General features: G+C 37.1%; 1 protein-coding gene across 1 annotated transcript in view; it reads right to left on the reverse strand.

Moving 5' to 3' along the window:
• The window catches only part of MAGT1 (magnesium transporter 1), a gene marked incomplete at its 5' end in the record, with an annotated part of 46,250 nt that extends 25,639 nt beyond the window's left edge, over positions 1-20,611 (reverse strand). The window contains 4 exon segments of the mRNA XM_079727028.1: positions 1,129-1,246; positions 3,802-3,971; positions 20,413-20,589; positions 20,591-20,611. Coding sequence (XP_079583154.1) covers positions 1,129-1,246; positions 3,802-3,971; positions 20,413-20,589; positions 20,591-20,611 — 486 coding nt within the window.
• Positions 20,612-24,207: the final 3,596 nt, after the last annotated feature.

Raw genomic sequence — 24,207 nt, forward strand, 5'->3', positions numbered from 1 at the left:
AGAATTTGCCAAGAAAGACCACATTCTGGGCCATAAAACACACCATAACAAATTTAAAGAAAAGGAATCACACAATGTCTGCCCTCAGACCACAGTGGAATTAAACTGGACACCAATAACAAAAAGATAACTGGGAAATTCCAAAATACGTGGAAACTAAAGAGCACAATTCTAATTAACACATGGGTCAAAGAAGAAATCTCAAGAAAGATTAAAAAGTATTTTGAATTAAATGAAAATGGAAACAGAACTTATCCAAATCTGTGGGATACAGCAAAAGCAATGGTTACAGGGAGATTTACAACACTGAATGCATATACGGCAAAAAAAGAAAGATCTAAACTCAATAATTTAATTTCCATCTTAGGAAACCAACAAAAGAGCAAATTAAATGCAAAGTTAAATGAAGAGAAATAATAAAAATTAGAGAAGCAAGTAATGAAACTGAAAGTAGAAAAGCAATAGAGAAAAATCAATGAAACCAAAAGCTTGTTCTTTGAAAAGATCAGTAAAATCAATAAGCCTCTAGGCCAAGCTAACTAAGAAAAACGAGAGAAGACACAAATTACTAATATCAGAAATGAAAGAGGGGGGACTTCCCTGGTGGCAAAGTGGTTAAGAATCCACCTGCCAATGCAGGGGACACGGGTTCGAGCCCTGGTCCGGGAAGATCCCACATGCCACGGAGCAACTAAGCCCGTGCATCACAACTACTCTACAGCCTGTGAGCCACAACTACTGAAGCCCACGTGCTTAGAGCCCATGCTCCGCAACAAAAGAAGCCACAGCAATGAGAAGCCCATGCACCGCAATGAAGACCTAACACAGCCAGAAATAAATAAATATATACATTTATTAAAAAAATAAAGTGGTAATTTTTATTATATTTTACCACAATAAAAAATACATAAAAGTTACTTGATTTCTACCCAATTTCCATATTCTAATAGGCTAGTATTGACCACTACATTTCATGTTTAGTTTAAGTTTAGCTTTTATCTCATTAACTACTCTAGATCTTAGGTAAGACAAATCTTATTTAACTTCTTGCAGCCATTGAAATAAAGGTATTCCATATTATCCATATTTTATCTATTCCTATTTAATAGAATAAACCAAATAGCTTACCATCTGAAATACATCAGAGCCTTCATCAAAATCCACCATAGCAAAAAATATCCTGTTGGTAAATGCACTGGAATATCGCCAAGAGTTTGCCAGGATCTGGAATTCTTCATCAGCTTGCCTGGATGCAATCAGATTTGTGAAGATAACATATAAAACATTTTTTAAAGCAATCTAATGCAAGTCAGGCTCTGCTGACAGGGTTAGGACAAACCTTGGAAAACACTGCCACTGTTTTGGCATAAGAGAAGCCTTATACCAAGTGTTGGAGATTTCATCATGAAGTAGTGATTACCTGACTCTGCTTCATACCTTGTGCCTACTCCTTATCTCAAAGCTCCTTCAACATTCGCTGGAAAAAAGTCTAACTAGATTGTTTCTACACCAATTTTTAATACCCTAAATTACTTCTAAGGGTTCAAAGACAAGGTTGAAGTACTTCCCAGAGAAATTAGACTATAATATTAGTCTATTTAAGAAATCTAAAGTACAAAATGCTACTTAGTAAGAATACAGTCTGATGAATTATTACAGTGAAAAAGAATCTAAGGAATTGAGATTAACTGAAACCTCAGGCCATATTTTACTTTACCCTGATCTCCCATATGCTTTCAGTTTCTAAGATCTGACAATTTTTCATTTCTGATTATCTTTTAACTCTATCCTTCCCCATTTATTTTCATTGTTATCATCTAAAGTCAGATCCTTAATATCTGACATTAGAACATTAAAACCCTAACTCTACTTTCTCCTCCTCCAATCCTTCTTACATTGCAATATATATCAGTCTTCCTAAATGACTACTTTCTTGATACTCCTCCTCTTCTCAGAAACCATTGTTGCTTTTCTATTACCTTCAGGACAGTCTCCAAGCTCTTTCACTGGTTATTCAAAGTTCTTTATCAAGCTCTTTCACTGGTTATTCAAAGTTCTTTATCATCTATTTCCAAATAATGCATCTAGCTTTTACATAGCCTTACTACTACTCAACCTCAAACAGGATCTCTTAATTCCAGCACTTTACGCCTATCTCTGTACCCTTGCACACAACACTGCTTCTAATCAGAATATCCTACTGCTATGTAAATCTGATCCATCTGTCTAGCCCTAGTACAAGTCCTATCTTCTCCATTAGGCCAACCCTAACCACTCCTCTTATATGTCCTTCCTGAAATTTTATAGCATTTATTATGCACACAATTCATTTGGTACTTAATCATAAATTGTCTTATATTGCCAGCTAAATTTACATATGTGGAACTGATTTCCCTAGCCAGATGATAAGGATAGCACATCTTTCTTATACTTTTCATCCTGATAGCACCAAATATATAGTATTACACACATCGCTGTTGCTTAGTTTTAATTATTTGAATGAGTTTAGGAAAATGTGCTAATTTACAATTTGGTCTTGTAAAAAGTAAGACAGTATTAAAAACTTTAGTTATTAAGAACTCCATCAATTTGCATTTAATACAGAATTATGAAGGACTTTGTTCATTCCCTGACATTTTTGTATACTCATGATTGCTAGTGAGTAAACTGACTGAATTATAGAGTAATTCCAGAGTTTAAATTTATTCACAGTTAATACCTACTATTCTTTTTCCTTTTTCTACTTACTTTTAATTTATATTCAGCATAACAGCCATCCCTTAAAAAAAAAAAAGCACTCTGGTACCAAATCCCTTGACTATCTCCTACCTCTGGGGAGAAAATCCTTTAAGAAGAGTTAGAAAGGCTTGGGGTAGCATAACACAGTATTCTGAAAGAAGGCTGTCTATTCCTTCACATGGGCTCAGGCTATCAGAATTTGGAAAGCCTCCAAGATTTTACTAAATTAGTTTTTCACAGGGTAACTTTGTCATTTCATTTAAAGTGAAGTCCCAGATCACAATACTGATCTAAAAATATAAGTAAATAAACAACAAAAAGCAAAAGAGATTTTATTTTTTAGTATCCACTATTTTTAATTATCTATCTTTTGTTTAAAGAAATATCTTTTTTCCTAAGATCATTCAGAAATAGTAAAATAAAATCAACAAACCACTGTCTGATGAAAATTTAAGTGAGGTTAGTCTCGATTTCTAAGGTTTAAAATTACTACAAAATAATCTAGAAAAAAGAAACACCTCTAAATCATGCATCTTTGTTTTCTAAAAAAGTTCTCTTGTAATTCCAAATTTTGGATGTAGCCACCATTATTGCATTAATAAATATCTATAGCTTTGGGTAGACCAGTTAACATATTGGAACCTGTTTCTTCCAAAAATGAGAGAATATTTGCTTTATGTACCTTCTGGGGTTGTTGTGATAAAACAAGAGTATGAAGTTGAAAGCACACACAAATAATAAAACACTACATCAATGCTATTGACACTCATTTATATAAGTTGATACCAATTTATAAGATGATTGTTAGATATTTTTATGTTATTTCTAGAATGGTTACCATGAAACTTTATCCTTGCTCTTTGTCCCTCCCCCACTAATATGGACCATCAAGAAAAGACTATAAAAGAGTAGTACTATTATGTGTTACTACAGACACTCTAAGTAACGTATATACATTAATTTTTTATGTACCCACTGAACTAATTTCATTCTTCTGGGGTTGAGAAATGGTTAAAATCTTATGAGTTATTTAATTTTTAAAGTGTAGTTGAAAGTTCATACTTGCACACGACACATTGTCTATGAAGTTGGAGAGCAGTGAACATGACAATAACGGAGTAGTTTCTCGGTGGGGCTTTAACAAGGCGACGGAACTTGTCTCCATTCATTCTTATTACAGGCCTTTTATTGGTCCATTCCATCAGTTGACTAACCTTTTCAGATAACACCATCTAAAAAAAAGACAAAGACAGCATACCATTAATACTGTCAACTTGGCATTTAAAATTTCTTTTAACTAGACAACTTACTTAAAACCAAGACTAATAAGCAGAGGTACATAAAAAATGTGAAAGAACTAAAAATTAAATTTAGTACTTGTGCCTGATGATGATAATTATTCTTAAAATTACATTATTTCATGATGAGATTTAAATGTATATTGCAATACTACATTTTTTGTGAATTACTTATTTCCTAATAAATAAAATAAGATAAAATCAAAAAACCTTTCATTTGCTTAAGATTCCAAAGAAAGTGGGAAAAGCCACTCTACCTGATTTTAAGGTTTATTATATAGCTACATAAAAGGATAGATACATATAGATCAATGGAACAGAAACAAGAGCCAGAAATAGACCTACACAAGTATAGCCAACTGATATTTCACAAAGGTGCAAAATCAACTCAGTACAGAAAGGACGGCCTTTGCAATAAATGGTGCTGAAGCAACTGGACATCCATAGTCAAAAATATGAACCTCAAACTAACTTCATACCTTATACAAAAATTAATTAAAGGGGCTTCCCTGGTGGCGCAGTGGTTAAGAATCCGCCTGCCGATGCAGGGGACACCGGTTCGAGCCCTGGTCCGGGAAGATCCCACATACCGCGGAGCAACTAAGCCTGTGTGCCACAACTACTGAGCCTGCACTCTACAGCCCGAGAGCGACAACTACTGAGCCTGCCTGCCACAACTACTGAAGCCCTCGTGCCTAAAGCCTGTGCTCCATAACAAGAGAAAGCCACCACAATGAGAAGCCCGCGCACTGCAACAAAGAGTAGCCCCTGCTCGCCACAACTAGAGAAAAAGCCTGCACAAAGCAACGAAGACCCAACACAGCCAAAAATACATACATAAAATAAAATAAATAAATTTATTTTTTAAATTAATTAAAAATGGATCACATACCTAAATGTAAAAATGAAAACTATTTAAAAATTAGGAAAAAATATGGGAGAAAATGTTCAGGATCAAGGGGTAGGCAAAGAGTTCTTAGACCTGACACCAAAAGCATGATTCATAAAATAGAAAAAAAAAAGGTAAACTGGACCTCATCAAAATTAAAAACTTTTGCTCTGTGAAAGACCCTGTTATGAGAATGTGAAGAAAAGCTACAGAGTGGGAGAAAATATTTATAAACCACACATCTAGAAAGGATTAGTAGCTAGAATATATTTTTTAAAACTATCAAAACTCAACAGTAAAACAAACAAAATAGGTAAGACATGAAGATATTTCATCGAAGATCATCTACCGATGACAAAGAAACACACAAAAAGATGTTCAACATCATCAGCCGTTACAGAAATGTAATGGCACAATGAGCTATCACTACACACCTGTTACTAAAATAAAATATAGCGACAATACCAAATTCTGGCGAGGATGTAGAGAAACCGGGTCTCTCATACATTTTTGGTGGGAATGTACCATGGTACAGTCACTCTGGAAAACAGTTTGACAGTTTCTTTAAAAAATTAAGCAAGCACACCATTGTAAAGCAATTATACTCCAACAAAGATGTTAAAAAAAATTAAGTAAAATATACACTAAACATACAATCCAGCAACTGCATTCCCAAACATTTATCTCAGAGAAATGAAAATTTATGTCTACAGAAAGAAAGAGCTACATTTTGTTTGTTTCTTTTAAAAAGCCAGTCATCATGAGGCAATGGAAGAGAAGCATGGTTAGTCAATGAGAATTTCAGTTTGAAATAAATGCAATCATATTCATTTATCCTTCCCCTCACCTCTACCCTTATGTTCAAACTTTGCAAGAGTAGTAAGAAGATGGGAAAAGATAAAAAAAGAAGTGCAGAAGAATCTCAATGCAGAGTTAATGCTAATTTATGGTTTTGTTCTTCTTTACAGGGATATGTTTGTAAAGGACTGGGAAATCATGGAGTGGTTCACTATTCAGAAGCATTTGACCAATTACATTTCCCATTACTTACACTGAAGTTTGGCCAGGGCACTGGCATTCAAACTTTAAAAATAGTTCCTTCTCATTAAACTCAATCATCAAAGAACAGATGTTAGGATGTGCCTTTTCAGTTGGGAAGTGGATCAGGAACCTAATAGAAAGATAGCACTCTTTGAAAGATAGGTGTCAGTGATGCAAATGAGTTGCCTCAGACTTAGGCTAAGAAAAATAATCCCTGGAACCAATAAGAATAGCTTCTGTGGCTTTAGTCATCCCAACAAAATTCTCAAAGAATGCGCATCTAGTGGGTTTAGTGGGTTGTAATGGAATGACCCTAAATGGTTTTCCTAGGTGGTCAAGGACCCAGGACACAAGCATATTAATCCCCCCACCCCTGCTAGATGTTTCACAACACTTTTTACCTGTGTTATAGCACTTATCATCCTAAGACAATTTGATATCTGTTTCTTTCTCTAGATTATTAGCTACTAGAGAGCAGACACACATAGTACTTTACCATACAGTAGGCATTCAGTTAGTGTGTACTGAATTTCTATTTAACAGAACCCAGCTGGGAATGGACTCACTTGCATCATTAACATATAAGGAAAAAAAGACGGTTGCACACATAAACACTTAACAGAAATGGGATTTTTTTTTAATTTCAGGAAGGCAACAATAACATGGATTCTAAAAATGCATGATTTACCTTTAAAGCATGCCTGAATTCAGGCAATACTGAAAAAAATTTTACTTCCTGAGTACACTTCTATGAACAATTGAGAAAGATGGCATCAAAAAATAGTTTTGTAGCAGATATAAAGTAATTCCAGTAAGAGCCACAAAATGAATATGCTACACATGGAAAAATGAATATAGTCTCTAATAAGCCCACAGAGAAATATATACACTCGCAGAAGACTGGTATAACAAATAATTAACAAGACTTGTGGAATAATGAATTATACTAAGGAAACAGGTTGTTGGGGGAGGGATAAATTAGGAATTTGGGATTAACATATACACAGTACTATATATAAAATAGATAACCAACAAGGACCTACTGTATAGCACAGGGAACTATACTCAATATTTTGTAATAACCTACAAGGGAAAAGAGTCTGAAAAAGAATATATATGTGTATAACTGAATCACTGTGCTGTACATCTAAAACTAACACAACATTGTAAATCAACTATACTTCAATTAAAAAAAAAGGAAACAGGTTGGTGGTAAAGGCAGTGGAAGAGAGTGAACTAGAAGGCAGATAGGACAAGGAACAAGGGGTGGAGGCTAGTTCATCTTTAGCAGTAGAATTAGTTACCAAAAATTGTCAAGAATAGGGATATTTGATTTAAAATAAGGCTGCATAAATTAAACTCAGTTTTTCCAAAAAATGAATTCTTATTATTTGATACAGACATAATGATCCTCTTGGCTAAGAGAACAATATTAGTTCACAGAAAATATGCATTCTATATTCTAAAGCAGTCATTAATTTTGTTATATTTTCAAATTAAATTTGACAGTTACCAGCAAATTCAAACATAATTTGCCTACTTTATTCACCATGGCTACAGATACTATTTCGGGCTATTTTAGAAAAAAAAATGTAAAGCAGTAACAGGTATAGTTTCATATAGTCTATCTCCATTCAATCACATAGATATATGATCATTCCAATAAAACAAATGTATGTGCTTTGAATTAGTGATAAACATGTGGAGTCTTCTTAAACAAAGTCTTGAATAGTCTATGAAAAAAATGTATTATATTCCTCTTCTTGTTTATTAACAGACTGGAAAGACCAGATTTCTGGCTATACAATCCCCAAATAACTTACCAAGTAGAAGAAATTAGTTCAAAGGAATTACAAATTCTCTTTAAAGCTCTTATAAATGGGATTATTACCTCAAAAGACTGCTTATTACCAAGGTAATTAATTAGGTTACTTTCTCAGTTCATTTTTTTTAAATGAACTAGTTTTAAACTTTTACAATAAATGTACATGAACATAGCTTGGGACATGATAATTAGAAGCTATAATCCTATTCACAATGACCCAATCTTTTAACATTTTAATATATCTTAAAGTAAGCCTATCTTGATTTTATGGAGAAAATAGCAGTTACTACTTGGAATGCTTAGTACGTATGTGTCAGGCAGCAACTTCTCTCCTTATAGAATGAGCATTTAATTCAATCCTCAGAACAACACTATGAGGTTAAGTATTCTATTTTTAGTTCATTTAAATGTTGAGTAAACAGGATCAGAGAGGTTAAGCAACTTGGCCAAAGTGCCATAGTAAGACACAGAGCTAGGATTCAAACAGATCATTCTAAACCAAGGTTTCTCAGCAGCAGGGTTACTGACATCTTGGGCCAGATAATTCTTTTTTGGGGAGCTGTCCTGCCCATTGCATGTTGAGCAGCATCCCTGACCTCTACCTATTAGATGCCAGGAGCATCACCAGCTGCCAATAACCAAAAAGTCTCCAGACATTGCCAGATAACCCTTGGGAAGTAAAATTCCCCACTCCCTCTTGAGAACCACTGTTCTAAACTGAAAAGGATTTTCACAGTCCAATTTAAGCTTTTATAATCTTATTATGTATTCAAAACTATTTGTATTAATTACCGCTCAGAACACAATGTAAAAGAAAGACTTGGTGATAAAGTAAATCAAAACTTCCCAGACCAAGCCCTTAGCATAATGGATAATACACTTAATAGGCCCATGTTTCTCAAAGTGTGGCTAGTATAAAGGAGCCTGTTAAAAGTGCAGACTTCTAGGTTTCATCCTCTAATAAATTTGATTCAGTAGATCTACATAAGCCCTACTCAAAGGATGCTGATTAGCAGGTTAGCTGATAAAAAAGACCAAGCAGCATGCCTGAGTGAGCCACATACTGTCTCCAATACCCAAAACTGTCCAATAAGGTGCTGGGTTTCCTGTTTGGTTTGGTTGGCCAAAGAAACAGCCGGTTTTTCATGACCACAACAGGAACTGAGTATTATAAATCCACTCACTTAGTCCCAAGGAACTTTGCTTGGTGAGCAGGCCCTTGAATTTTGTTGGGTTTATCAGCTACTGCTCCTGGCTACCTCTGTAGTATGAGAGCACCACCACCAAGGTCATTGAGACTGAGGCTTTTACTTGCCAACAAGGCATCATCCATATGGTGAAAGCTTTAAACATGGAAGGGTAGAGGAACTTATGCTAAATCCTGGCTCACCAACTGGTAGCAAATGGCAGGGGAGCTTAGGTACCCCTAGAGAATACTATAAACATATATAGGAGGCCTTGCTACCTGAAAATGAACTGACCTTGATCCTCAAATATCAGTAAGATGTCACAGAAGGTGTTAGTGATGTCTAAGACTGCATACGACCTGTCATAAGTCTGTGTAATAGATTCAGCTGCAGTCGCAATGTCTGGAACAGCCTGGGCTATGGGAGCAACAATTGAAATCAGTTGGTAATAATCTGCTATAAGGCTTCAGTTCCTGTTAGTCTTTTTTCACTGGCCATTGAGGGCTGTTCTTATGAGATATTGCATCACTTACCACCTCTGATGCCTTTAAATCTTTAATCAAGGCTGTGATTTCCCTTTCTCTTCCTGGGGGTTCTTTAGCTTCTGGTGGATTCCAAGAATATGGAATTTTAACATGTACCACAAGTGATTCCTTTTTTAAAATTTATTTATTTAATTTATTTATTTTTGGCTGCATTGGGTCTTTGTTGCTGCGCACAGGCTTCCTCTAGTTGCGGTGAGCGGGGGCCATGTGCATGGTCTTCTCACTGCAGTGGCTCCTCTTGCTGCAGAGCATGGGTTCTAGGTGCAAGGACTTCAGTAGTCGTGGTGCGCGGACTCAGTAGTTGTGGCTCGCAGGCTCTAGAGCGCAGGCTCAGTAGTTGTAGAACACAGGCTTAGTTGCTCCGTGGCACGTGGGATCTTCCTGGATCAGGGATCAAACCCATGTCCCCTGCATTGGTAGGCAGATTCTTAACCACTGCACCACCAGGGGAGTTCCCCAAGTGATTCTTTATACACTGAAGTTTGAGTAATACTGCTCTACATTTTAATTCTTATGGGTAAGGACTACATGTTATATAATTTCTATGCAATTACACAGGGAAATTAAATAAACATTAAGCAATTCAAATTATACACAACAGGAAAAAATACACCATTCATAAAAATAAACCACCACCTGATCTTCCCGAAATGGTTGAAGAATGTGATAAATTCTAGATAACTCAAATGTAACATCTTATCTAGGAATAAACCAACCTAAGGAGACAAAAGACCTGTATGCAGAAAATTATAAGACACTAATGAAAGAAGTTAAAGATGACACAAATAGATGGAGAGATATACCATGTTCTTGGATTGGAAGAATCAACATTGTGAAAATGACTCTACTGCCCAAAGCAATCTACAGATTCAATGCAATCCCTATCAAACTACCACTGACATTTTTCACAGAACTAGAACAAAAAATTTCAAAATTTGTTTGAAAACGCAAAAGACCCCGAATAGCCAAAGCAATCTTGAGAACGAAAAATGGAGCTGGAGGAATCAGGCTCCCTGACTTCAGACTATACTACAAAGCTACAGTAATCAAGACAGTATGGTACTGGCACAAAAACAGAAAGATAGATCAATGGAACAGGATAGAAAGCCCAGAGATAAACCACGCACATATGGTCACCTTATCTTTGATAAAGGAGGCAAGAATATACAGTGGAGAAAAGACAGCCTCTTCAATAAGTGGTGCTGGGAAAACTGGACAGCTACATGGAAAAGTATGAAATTAGAACACTCCCTAACACCATACACAAAAATAAACTCAAAATGGATTAAAGACCTAAATGTAAGGCCAGACACTATCAAAGTCTTACAGGAAAACATAGGCAGAACACTCTGTGACATAAATCACAGCAAGATCCTTTTGGACCCACCTCCTAGAGAAATGGAAATAACAACAAAAGTAAACAAATGAGACTTAATGAAACTTAAAAGCTTTTGCACAGCAAAGGAAACTATAAACAAGGCCAAAAGACAACCCTCAGAATGGGAGAAAATATTTGCAAATGAAGCAACTGACAAAGGATTAATCTCCAAAATTTACAAGCAGCTCATGCAGCTCAATATCAAAAAAACAAAAAACCCAATCCAAAAATGGGCAGAAGACCTAAATAGACATTTCTCCAAAGAAGATATACAGATTGCCAACAAACACATGAAAGAATGCTCAACATAATTAATCATTAGAGAAATGCAAATCAAAACTACAATGAGATATCATCTCACACTGGTCAGAATGGCAATCATCAAAAAATCTACAAACAATAAATGGTGCAGAGGGTGTGGAGAAAAGGAAACCCTCTTGCACTGTTGGTGGGAATGTAAATTGATACAGCCACTATGGAGAACAGTATGGAGGTTCCTTAAAAAACTAAAAATACAACTACCATATGACCCAGCAATCCCACTACTGGGCATATACCCTGAGAAAACCATAATTCAAGAAGAGTCATGTACCACAATGTTCATTGCAGCACTATTTACAATAGCCAGGACATGGAAGCAACCTAAGTGTCCATCAACAGTTGAATGGATAAAGAAGATGTGGCACATATATACAATGGAATATTATTCAGCCATAAAAAGAAACAAAATTGAGTTATTTGTACTGAGGTGGATGGACCTAGAGTCTGTCATACAGAGTGAAGTAAGTCAGAAAGAGAAAAACAAATACCATATGCTAACACATATATATGGAATTTAAGGGGGAAAAAAAGGTCATGAAGAACCTAGGGGCAAGACGGGAATAAAGACACAGACCTACTAGAGAATGGACTTGAGGATTATGGGGAGGGGGAAGGGTAAGCTGTGACGAAGCCAGAGAGTGGCATGGACATATATACACTACCAAATGTAAAACAGATAGCTAGTGGGAAGCAGCCGCATAGCACAGGGAGGTCAGCTCGGTGCTTTGTGACCACCTGGAGGGGTGGGATAGGGAGGGTGGGAGGGAGGGAGACGCAAGAGGGAAGAGATATGGGAACATATGTATATGTATAACTGATTCACTTTGTTATAAAGCAGAAACTAACACACCATTGTAAAGCAATTATACTCTAATAAAGATGTTAAAATATATATATATATATATGTATAACACCTTAATAATTCCTAGACCCTTCTTTCACTAGCCCTCTTTTGTCTCTTCTGTTATATGATTTTATAAAGGAATTTCTCTTTTCTTCACATTTGAGTTAAAAGTTTTCTTGATCGGAGTAAATCGCTAGTACTGAAGAACCTTCTTCCTTAGGATGCCTCTCATCCGTTGTCAAGAGCCCATTGTTTGAGTACTGAAAGCTATGCCTCAGAAATAAAAATTTTGTTTCTCTATAGGCTCTACACTAAGTCCCACTATTCACTCTCTAAATATTCCTTTATCTTCCAAAGTCAACCTTCAAAAGTAAAGGATTAATATATCATCTGTGACCTTCAGGTCCTTCTATTTACTATTTAATACTTTAAAGTTGTTAGTAAGAAAGATATTTTCCAACGACTATAGTACATAAAGGTAAGAAGTTTATCAAGTGAGCTCAGCAACTCAAAAATGTAATTGATTTGGAAACAACTCCTATTGCAAATACTTTTTCCACTACAGTTTTAAAAAACATTTGAGAAAATATATCCATCCAGTTTTTAAATTTGCACTGGATATATTTATTTAAAACAAAATAAAAGTTTACTATGAAAAAACATTAAATTTATAAGCAAAGACTTCCACAATCAATTGATATCTCCCCTTCTTGGAGTACATTACTCTACTTTCAACTATTTAAATAAAACAAAAAGAAGAGTAATAATATTCACAATTAAAATATAATACCAACAAAGTTAAGTAAGCTTAAAGTCTTTTTCTTCTCTTGAAACATTTAAATCAGTATGGCCACAAAATAATCCTATTAACAGGAAGTCAATTAATATCTCTAATTCTGTTAGTAATAATCAAGTACGATGAAAATTTTAGGACTACAAGGGATTAAGAGGACCAAGAAAGTGCAGTAACACAACACTGCACTAATTTAACTTTATTCTACTTGCTTGCATAATATGTATCCCAATTAGCTCTAGCAAAATAGATTAAGCCTTAACAACTACAAATCTCCTATTATCACTAAATATCACTCAGCAAATATAGCATATAGCAGTGGTCCCCAACCTTTTCGGCACCGGGGACTGCTTTCATGGAACAGTTTTTCCATGGACGGAGGTGGGAAGTGGGGGGATAGTTTCGGGATGATTCAAGTGCATTACATTTATTGTGCACTTTATTTCTATTATTATTACATTGAAATATATAATGAAATAATTATACAGCTCACCATAATGCAGAATCAGTGGGAGCCCTGAGCTTGTTTTCCCTTGCCACTCACTGATAGGGTTTTGATATGAGTTTGCAAGCAGTTGACTTATTATGGTCTCTGTACAGTCAAAGCTCTCTGCTAATGATAATCTGTATTTGCAGAGCATCAACACCTCAGCTCCACCTCAGATCATCAGGCATTAGATTCTCATAAGGAGTGCGCAACCTAGCTCCCTTGCATGCGCGGTTCACAGTAGGGTTCGCACTCCTATGAGAATCTAATGCCCCCGCTTATCTGACAGGAGGTGGAGCTCTGGAGGTAATGCGAGCAATAAGGAGCGGCTGTAAATACAGATGAAGGTTCGCTTGCCCGCCCGGCGGCTCGCCGCTCAGCCCCTGCTGTGAGTCCCTGTTCCTAACAGGCCACGGACCGGTACCAGTCTGTGGCCCGGTGGTTGGGGACCCCTGGCATATAGGAATCCACTATAATTTAAAGCTAAATTCTGATGCTGCCATTAAGATTACTTTTGAATTTCAGAAGTAATAAAGCTAAGCATCACCAGTCTGAATTCCTCTAAAATACACCTCCCTTTCCCCCAAAACGTATTTCATTATATCTGTGTTCTAGACCATCAGGGTTTATTCATAAAAATTCTTGATATTTTTAGCTTTCTTAATGATCCACTAGCCTACAAATGTTAGTTTAAAAAATTCCTGGTTAAGGAATAAATTTTCAACTCCATCCTTAAATTACAAGTGAGACTGAACAGACCTGGAAACATAATTGGCAGATAATGACTGAAGGAGAAAGACAGTGAACAGAGAAGAGAGTATTTGTAATCCTTAAATGCTATCTGCTCCATTCTCAGTTCACGTATTTCTTGGACAGGGCTAAAATATACCACTGTCCCCTCTCTTGATGTTTATTTTTGGAGGATGTCTCAATTTGTTTGTTTTGCAATGCTACTGAGCCTTTGGTTCTTGGTAATAAGGTATTTTCTAACTGCTGGGGTTTTGCGCATGTGATACTTTCATGTATCACTTCTCAAAGCAATGTCAAAGAATATAGAAGTTTTTCCAATAATTGCCTGCCTTGTCAAAATATGCACATAATTTTATTTTCTGAATAATCTTCATAAAAACAATACAAAAAGATCAATTGAAAAATATTTTATATTGCAGAGGAACACAATCTTATTTTATTTTCTATCAATAATATTCATCTAATGTCTTCCACATACCAGGTACTGCATTAGGCACTTTACAGCCCTCATCTCCTTTAATTCTCACAATACAAAAGAAGATAGGCATTTTCCCATTCTACTGATAAGGAAAATGAGACTCAGAGTAACTTGCTAAAGATCACTTGGGTTGCATTAACACACATGATCTTTAAAATTCTACACAATTTTTTGGAAACTGAGAAAACAGGAGGAAAACTATCTGTCACCCTAGCATTATTAAGACCATTTTTTAATGTTGCAGTATGCTTTGTGCATTCACTCTTTTCCAGGGAATTTCCTGGCAGTCTGGTGGTTTGGACTCAGGGCTTTCACTCACAGGGCCCAGGTTCGATCCCTGATCGGGGAACTAAGATCCCACAAGCCATGCAGTGTGGCCAAAAAAAAAAGAAAAAAAAAAGACACTGTTTTCCATATTCCATATTATTTTTCTATTACAGATTCCCAGAAGTAGATCAAGAAACATGGATAATTTCTTACAAGTGAAGAATTGTCAATTATTATTTTTTTAAATATTTATTTATTTATTTTCGCTGTACCGTGTCTTAGTTGCAGTATGCAGGATCTTCCTTGCATCAGGTGGGATCTTTAGTTGTGGCATGCGGACTCTTAGTTGCGGCATCCATGCGGGATCTAGTTCCCCGACCAGGGATCGAACTCAGACCCCCTCTATTGGGAGCTCAGAGTCTTACCCACTGGACCACCAGGGAAGTCTTGAAATATGGATAATCCTGTCAAAGACCATGCCATTTCATTTTTATCATGCTGCCTCCCTAAAATGACACCAGTTGCAAGAATAAGCAACTTTCTTTCTACCAGAGGGGGAAATAATTCACCATAAAAATAAAATAAGTCACTGCAAAATAAGCCTTTGTGGCCTAGCAGGGAGCATACGCTTTGGAGTCAGACAAGGGGTAGAATCCCAGCTCAGCCTCTACAGCTGTGCTTCTTTAGGCAAACCCCCAACGTCTCTCTTGCTCAGTGTCAGTTTCCTCACCTTTCAAAAAGGGCTAATACTCTGAAGGGTTATTGTGAGGATTAGAGATAATGCATGTAAACCATAGTGCATGACATGTAGAAGGCACTGAATAAATATTAGAGAATAAGTCAATGTTCCAGTGAAAACACTGTTACGAGTGTAAGGAATCCGATAAGTAGGGTAGCATTCCATTTAACAACAGACAACTATGAAGAACTTGAGTGATTTTTAATTATACTCGTTTAGGAGAGGTGTCTTTTTTTGTTGTTCTTCTCTATTTTTTTAATAAATTTATTTATTTTACTTATTTATTTTTGGCTGCATTGGATCTTCATTGCTGCACACAGGCTTTCTCTAGTTGTGGCGAGCAGGGCTTACTCTCCGTTGCGGTGCTTGGGCTTCTCATTTTGGTGGTTTCTCTTGTTGCGGAGCACGGGCTATAGGCACACAGGCTCAGTAGTTGCGGCTCTCAGGCTCTAGAGCTCAGGCTCAGTGGTTGTGGTGCACAGGCTTAGTTGCTCCGCGGCATGTGGGATCTTCCCGGACCAGGGCTCAAACCTGAGTCCCCTGCATTGGCAGGCAGATTCTTAACCACTGCGCCTCCAGGGAAGCCCTCTATTTTTTTTTAACTGAAGTGTAGTTGATTTACAATGTTGTGCTAATTACTGCTGTACAGCAAAGTGACTTAGTTATACAAAGTGACTCCTAATTATATTCATTTAGAAGAGGTGTCTTTTTAAACAGAATACTTAGATTATAAGATCATACATTATCCTACCATTTAAAGCCAAATCTACTATGGTGGATAGACCTGGGATTTTTTACAAAATAATGTTTTCAAAAATTGACAAAAAAGCGTTTTGCAACAAAACGCCTATATTTTTAAACTGTCTCTAAGTAGTATCACAGTAATCTCATTATTAAAAAGTCCAAAACATGCTCAGTTACAGGGGAAAGGTATAAAACCGAAACCAACTTTACCAGCCTATATTTACTCCTTGTTTACTGATGCAAAAATCCAATTTTAGATTGTGAAACCTAAACAAACCCTCAAGTGAAAGAACAGATTCCTGACTTTATATGTACACAGTTAATTAATTAATTAATTAGATGCTTATTGACAGATACTGCTAGGTGTGAAAAAAATTAATTTAAAAGTGTCTAGGGCTTCCCTGGTGGCACAGTGGTTGAGAGTCTGCCTGCCAATGCAGGGGACGTGGGTTCGTGCCCCGGTTCGGGAGGATCCCACATGCCGTGGAGCGGCTGGGCCCGTGGGCCATGGCCGCTGGTCCTGCACGTCCAGAGCCTGTGTTCCGCAACGGGAGAGGCCACAGCGGTGAGAGGCCCGCGTACCGCAAAAAAAAAAAAAAAAAAAGAGTCTGTATTCATAACCAATATTTTATAATAACTATAAATGGAGTACTATCTTTAAAAATGGTGAATCACCATGTTGTACACTTGAAACTCATATAATATTGTAAATCGACTATACCTCAATTAAACAAAAGTGTCTGTATTCAAGATGCTCACAGTCTAATGGGAAAGACTGGTATATAAACAATGACAATACAATGTGCTGAATTCATCTCAATTCACCTGGGGGAACCAGGAAAATCTTAGTTAAGAAGGAAGGTAATGTTTGAGCTAAGACTTGAAGAGTAGGAACCCTCAGGTGAATGAGGGAGTGGGGTGAGGGAGAGGAAGGGAGATACTCCAGCAAGTATAGATACTTGCGAGAGAGTATAGAAAGATCAAGGCAGGAATTCCCTGGCAGTCCAGTGGTTAGGACTCGGCACTCTCACTGCCGGGGCAAGGGTTCAATCCCTGGTGGGAGAACTAAGATCCTGAAAGCCATGCGGCCAGTAGAGGGCGGAGCTTGAATTGAGATGAGCCTGGAAAAAGCAGACCAGGGACAGACTACAGGAGTCCTTTTATACTTTGCAAAATAGGTTATTTTAACCTTTCAGTTTTTTACCTTAGCATCTCTGGCAACACTATGAAGGATGAGTTCAAGGATGACCAGTTAGGCAGTCATGGCAAGAGATTTGCAAGAGCGATAAGGGTCTTGAACAGTGGCATGATGGGAAGGGAGTTAGAATCTGATTCCTTAAAAAAATTTTTTTATTGAGATAAAATTCATATAACATAAAATCCACCGTGTTAACAATTTTAAAGTACATAAAACATCATTGGGGCCTCCCCGGTGGCACAGTGGTTGAGAGTCCGCCTGCCGATGCAGGGGATACGGGTTCGTGCCCCGGTCTGGGAGGATCCCATATGCCGCGGAGCGGCTGGGCCCGTGAGCCATGGCTGCTGAGCCTGTGCGTCCGGAGCCTGTGCTCCGCAGCGGGAGAGGCCACAACAGTGAGAGGCCCGCGTACCACAAAAAAAAAAAAAAAAAAAAAAAAAAAAAAAAAAAAAAAAACATCATTAATCATTAGAGAAATACAAATCAAAACTACAATGAGATATCATCTCACACTGGTCAGAATGGCTATCATCAAAAAAATCTACAAACAATAATTGCTAGAGAGGGTATGGAGAAAGGGGAATCCTCTTGCACTGTTGGTGGGAATGTAAATTGATACAGCCACTATGGAGAACAGTATGGAGGTTCCTTAATAAACTAAAAATAGAACTACCATATGACCCAGCAATCCCACTACTGGGCATATACCCTGAGAAAACCATAATTCAAAAAGACTCATGTACCACAATGTTCACTGCAGCATTATTTACAATAGCCAGGACATGGAAGCAACCTAAGTGTCCATCAACAGATGAATGGATAAAGAAGATGTGGCACATATATACAATGGAATATTACTCAGCCATAAAAAGAAACAAAATTGAGTTATTTGTACCGAGGTGGATGGACCTAGCGTCTGTCATACAGAGTGAAGTAAGTCAGAAAGAGAAAAACAAATACCGTATGCTAACACATATATATGGAATCTAAAAAAAAAAAAAAAAAAGGTCATGAAGAACCTAGGGGCAAGACGGGAACAAAGACACAGACCTCCTAGAGAATGGAGTTCAGGACACGGGGAGGGGGAAGGGTAAGCTGGGACAAAATGAGAGAGTGGCATGGACATATATACACTACAAAACGTAAAATAGATAGCTAGTGGGAAACAGCCACATAGCACAGGGAGATCAGCTCAGTGCTTTGTGACCACCTAGAGGGGTGGGATAGGGAGGGTGGGAGGGAGGGAGATGCAAGAGGGAAGAGATATGGGGACATATGTATATGTATAACTGATTCACTTTGTTATAAAGCAGAAACTAACACACCATTGTAAAACAATTATACTCCAATAAAGAAGTTTAAAAAATAAAAAATGAAGTACATAATTCATTGCTGATTCCTTTTGAACGTAACCTATCCCCTGCTAGGCTCTTCTGCTTGTAGTTTAGTGAGAGGTTAAATGAATAAATAACTTAATTGGTAGAAATACTAGTTTTTGACATTTTTCACTGTTTTATTAAAAAATGGTGGTTGTAGAAATTTAGACAATACCAACATATAAGGTAAAACGTTACAGTGTTCCCGTAATGAACAATCCCAACTACCCAGAGATATCCATTGTTGTATATCCTTACAAAGGTTTCTCTCTATATATACATACACTTATATATATATTTAACATAAAAGGCCTCTAGAATATAAAACTATGTATTGCTCTACATCTTGTTTTCCTCGTATAAATGGCTTGGAACCCTCCTAAAAAAGCACATAGATTTCTAGTTCCAGTGTATGAGCCTGCTCATTTCACCATTACTTTGAAAATTGTATATTTTTATTTTTACTTTTTGCCAATCTATTAAGTAACTCGTTTTAATATCCTAGCTTATTTTTTTCTTATGGAATAATACACATATTCAAAAACAGAGAAGGTAGGTTCTCTTAAATTCAGCTCAAGTTGACAAGCATCGGAGATGTTTAAAAGGCATTTTAAAAGGGCCTGTACAGGTATTGTGTACTAAAAGGAGAATGTACAGGAAATAGCATAAGACTGACTGACCTAGGATTTCAGTCCTTGTTCTGCAACAGTTAACTGTGTAAGTTTAGGACTTGGGTTTCCTCATTTATAAAATTAGAGAGCATAAAGAATTGCTAGTAATCTGTAAAGCTCTAAGCGCATACGGCTCTACACATGTTTCAAAACAACAATGTTAAAATTCCTCAGCTTGGATTGCTTAATGGTGAGTAAAGAATACTGTATCTCCTCCACTTGCCAAAGTCAGTAAATTCCACGAGAAGGAATCTTAGTTTTGTTCACTTATATCCACTAAGCTCCTCACAACAACGCCTGGCGTGCTTGATATTTGGTAAATCATTGAAAATGGTTTAAGAACTTCACTCTGGTAACTTGCTTTTAATCAATTACTTGGACAATGAAATAAAATTGGCATAGCTCCACGCTTCTGTTTACTCCTCTCATTCCTGAAGTGAAAATGCTATAAAATATATAGTTCTCACACGTCTAAAAGGGAGTTACATCTACTGACAGAAGAAAGACTCAGATATTCTACCCCTTGAACCTAAAGTCGAACTTCCCGCCACCACCTGATGGGGCCCATACTCAAAGAAGTGTCAACACTCGTAGCTGTGTACATCCACAGGCCTATAGAAGCCAGCTTGTCACCTATCCCACCCCACTCTCAGACTCTACAGTCCCAGAAGACAAGGTATTACAGTTTCTTCCCTCGCGAACCCCACAATTCCCAAAACGTCAGAATTGGAGCCACCAAAGATACAGAATCGGCGGGGAAAAGGGATCGGGAAGGACAAAACAGACCCTCTCAAGCCCCACTCGTTGGGAGAAGCCCGTGTTGCTGGAAACAGCATCCTCACCTCCTTCTTTCTCTGGGCAGAGGCTGAGGGAACCCCGTAAACGAGCAGCAGTGCCACCGCCACGATCGCTGAGACACACCAAAGCCACCAACGCGCTGCCATGTTCGCTTCTCTCCTTCCTAGAAGGGAAACTTTCCTGGGGCTGGGTCTGAGTGTTGGGCGTGAGAACAGGCAAACCAGGCCCCTCGCGCCTCCTCATTGGTCCAGCTCAGCCCTTCCTGTAGTCCCCTCACATTACGTCAGGGCGCTGTACAGCCAGACGCCCGCTAAAAGAAGGTTAACTTCTAATTGGTCTCTGTTAGCCAATAGAAAAATGACAATCTGGAGGTTTTACATTGGTCCGCTAAGGATGAGGGGCCGCCCCTTTCATTAAACGTAAAGATGGCGGGCTTAGCGGCCCTTCAAATACGCGTGCGCAGTTGTGAAGCTTTGCGGCTTTTCGGCGTCCAACATGGCTTAAGCTTGTTACAACGGAAAGTTTTTCCCGGAGGCTCTTTAGAACTCTTTGAACACCTCTTACGTGTAGTATTCTAGAAAACTTGGACCTAGCTACGTGACTGATAGGAGCTATCCAAGTCCCTTATTTGGCCTCCAAAGCATTTCAAAAAAAAAAAAATTTAAATTGGGGCTTCCCTGGTGGCACAGTGGTTAAGAATCCGCCTGTCAATTCAGGGCACACGGGTTCGAGCCTTCGCCGGGGAAGATCCCACATGCCGTGGAGCAACTAAGCCCGTGTGCCACAACTACTGAGCCTGAGCTCTAGAGCCCGCAAGCCACAACTACTGAAGCCTGCGCGCTTAGAGCCCGTGCCCTGCAACAAGAGAAGCCAGGACAATGAGAAGCCCGCGCACCGCAGCGAAGAGTAGCCCCGGCTCACCGCAACTAGCGAACGCCCGCACACAGCAAGGAAGACCCAGCACAACCAAAAAAAAAAAAAAAAAAAAAAAAGTAAAAGCAGGAAAGCAAAAACAATGTTACTGAGGGATATTTTTAAAAGTGAATGAACAAGAGCTTGTTGAATACCTTGTGTGTCCCAGGAACTGTGCTACATGGGCTGAACACAGCCGACATCAAAAGTTATATTCTAAAGTGTTTATTCATGGCAAACCTTTAGGTTTATTAGGTAGGCATGAACAAGGACTTAAATTTCTGTTACAGAAGAAAGCACTTCTGTCTTTTTAAAGTTTTTGTGTCATAATCGGTTTTCTTAAATATCCAATTCCCTTATCTAAAAAATAATAAAAATCCTACATAGCAGAACCTTCCATTTATTTGGCCCAGTTCTGTTTATCATTGTGGGTTGTAAAACTGGGATAATAGAGAAGAATAATATACTCAAGAGGAGAAAAACCAACAAAACCTATTGCATGTAATTTGGATTTATTTTGATGCTGTGGAATATCATATGACTATTCTTTTAGGCCCTGCTGAGAAACACACAGAGAGGAAAATAATTTCATTAAGTTGGAGAGACAAAGAGATGGGTATGGAAGGGAAAATAGCTGCTTCTGAAGAGACATGATCTAGAGATATGTAAAAAATTAAAATGTTTACAGACACTCATAGTAAGAAAAATTTTTAAAAAGAACACTGAGACATGCCATGTGATTCCATTTATATGACATTCTAGAAAGGTAGAGAACAGATGAGTGACTATCAGGGGCTGGAGGTGGGGAGAGAGACTGACTACAAAGGGGCCACACAAGGAGATTTTTTGTAAGGATACAGCCTTTCCTTAATTATTGGGGTGGTTACACACTGTTTGCATTTGTCAAAACTCAGAAGACTACACTAAAAAAGAGTGAATTTTACTGCATGTAAATTTAACAAATAAAAAATTAAGGTAAGTTTTTTAAGTACACAAAAATCTCACCTATCATTTTGGCAAAAATTCAATACATGATGTCATTGAGTCTGTGGGGAAACAGGCACCCTCATACATTGCTGGTGGGAATGAAAAATGGAGGATAACTTAATATCTAATGCATTTATCCTTTGATTCAGCAATCCCACTTCTAGGAATCTACTCCAATAATAAGAAAATATATGCTCACAAATTTATTCATTTCAGCATTATTTGTAATTGAAATATTCTCAAAACCACCTAAATGTTCAAATATAGGAGAATGATTGAATATACTATGGTACATAAATACCATGAAGTATTTCACAGCTGTAAAGAAAAGGAATGAGGAAGAGCTCTGTAAATGATATGAATTTTCAAGATCTATTGTGAAAGTGAAAAAACCAAGTGCAAAAGTACATACATATTATGCTACATTTGTGTAAAATAGAAGAGGAAATAAGAAAATATATACGTTTGCCCATTTTGCAAAAGGAAACACAGAAAGCTTAAATCAGAAATTAATGAAATTGGTTACCTACAGGAGGTGGAGGAAATGGAGTAGAAAAGTTATGAGAGGGAATGACACTTCTCTAAGTACACCAGTTTGTATAGTTTTGACTTTTGAAATAATGTTAATATTTTTTAAATAAAATATAAAAGCAAATCATGAGGTTTTGCAAGGTGAAAAAAGTTCTGGAGATGGATGGTGGTGATAGTTGTACAACAATGTGAATGTACTTAATACCACTCAACTATACACTTTAAAATGGTTAAAATGGTAAATTTTATGTTATGTATATTTTACCACAATTTAAAAAATAAATTAAACATTTAAAAATCACATCAGTAAGAATGGGTTAAAAAACTGAAATTGAATACAAACAGAAAAAAGGGAGCACAACTCTATTTCAAATGAAAAACAACCACACTAAAGAAAAAATAACTAATCTGAAAAATTTATGAACACACTACCTTGATTACATACCATTAGTCTAAAGAAAAAAACACAACTACAAGCAAATCTTAAACTCTACTAGGTAGATTTGTTTTTCATAGTGATATGAGCAAAGCAATTCTGAAAATATATTGTGTATAATGTAATATGTAAAAACACTGATGTTGAGAGCCAGGATTCTCACTGTGTAAGAAGGGAGATACAAATATGAAATGAGGGAAAGTAAAAAAGAACTTTTGGGGGTTGGACTGGAATTGGAAGTATTTGTATAAATTTATCGTTCATGATATATATTCCTAGCTCTATTCACAGGAAGGACTAGAAGCAATGACACTCCAATATCAATGAGCAAACCTAGTGCCAAATCTAGGTTGTTAAATGCCATCCCTGAAAGAAATTAGGGCTCCTTCGGAAAATGGTTGATTCCAGTGCTGGGGCAGGGAAAGTACAAGATGAGCCTTGTGTCAGAAAATAAAGATGTGCTCAAAAAAAATGATGGCGACGTCATAAAAAAGACATATAAGCCAGCTTGAAGGAAACCCTACTGACTGCATCTGAGACTATTGAGCATTAAAATAAATCATTATAGCAATGGATTATAACATATGGAATCCATGGATCCACACTGATAGTGAACAAATAAATAGGGGAGAAGATAAAACTCCTCTTTATAGTAGAACACTCAGCATTAAATATGGAAGGAATGATAGAGTTATAAAATCACCATTTTGCAACTTTCATACTAATAATTCTTTCAGACAAAAATCATCAATGGATATAAAAACTAGTGGGTGGAAGTTTGATAAAGAACAGATATACATATAGTCTGAATGTATTCCTCATGTTACTTATTAATGACAAAGGGAAAAACAGTAACTTTATACTATAGGAACTAGGAGGTCACCCTTTTGACCAAATGATTAAAGTTGGCCCTATCAATAATGGGACAAGCTAATATAGGCTTCCTGATAAGATGCCCTAAGAAGACATATCT

This window comes from Hyperoodon ampullatus, assembly GCF_949752795.1.
Source record: "Hyperoodon ampullatus genome assembly, chromosome: X".
Lineage (NCBI taxonomy): Eukaryota > Metazoa > Chordata > Mammalia > Artiodactyla > Ziphiidae > Hyperoodon > Hyperoodon ampullatus.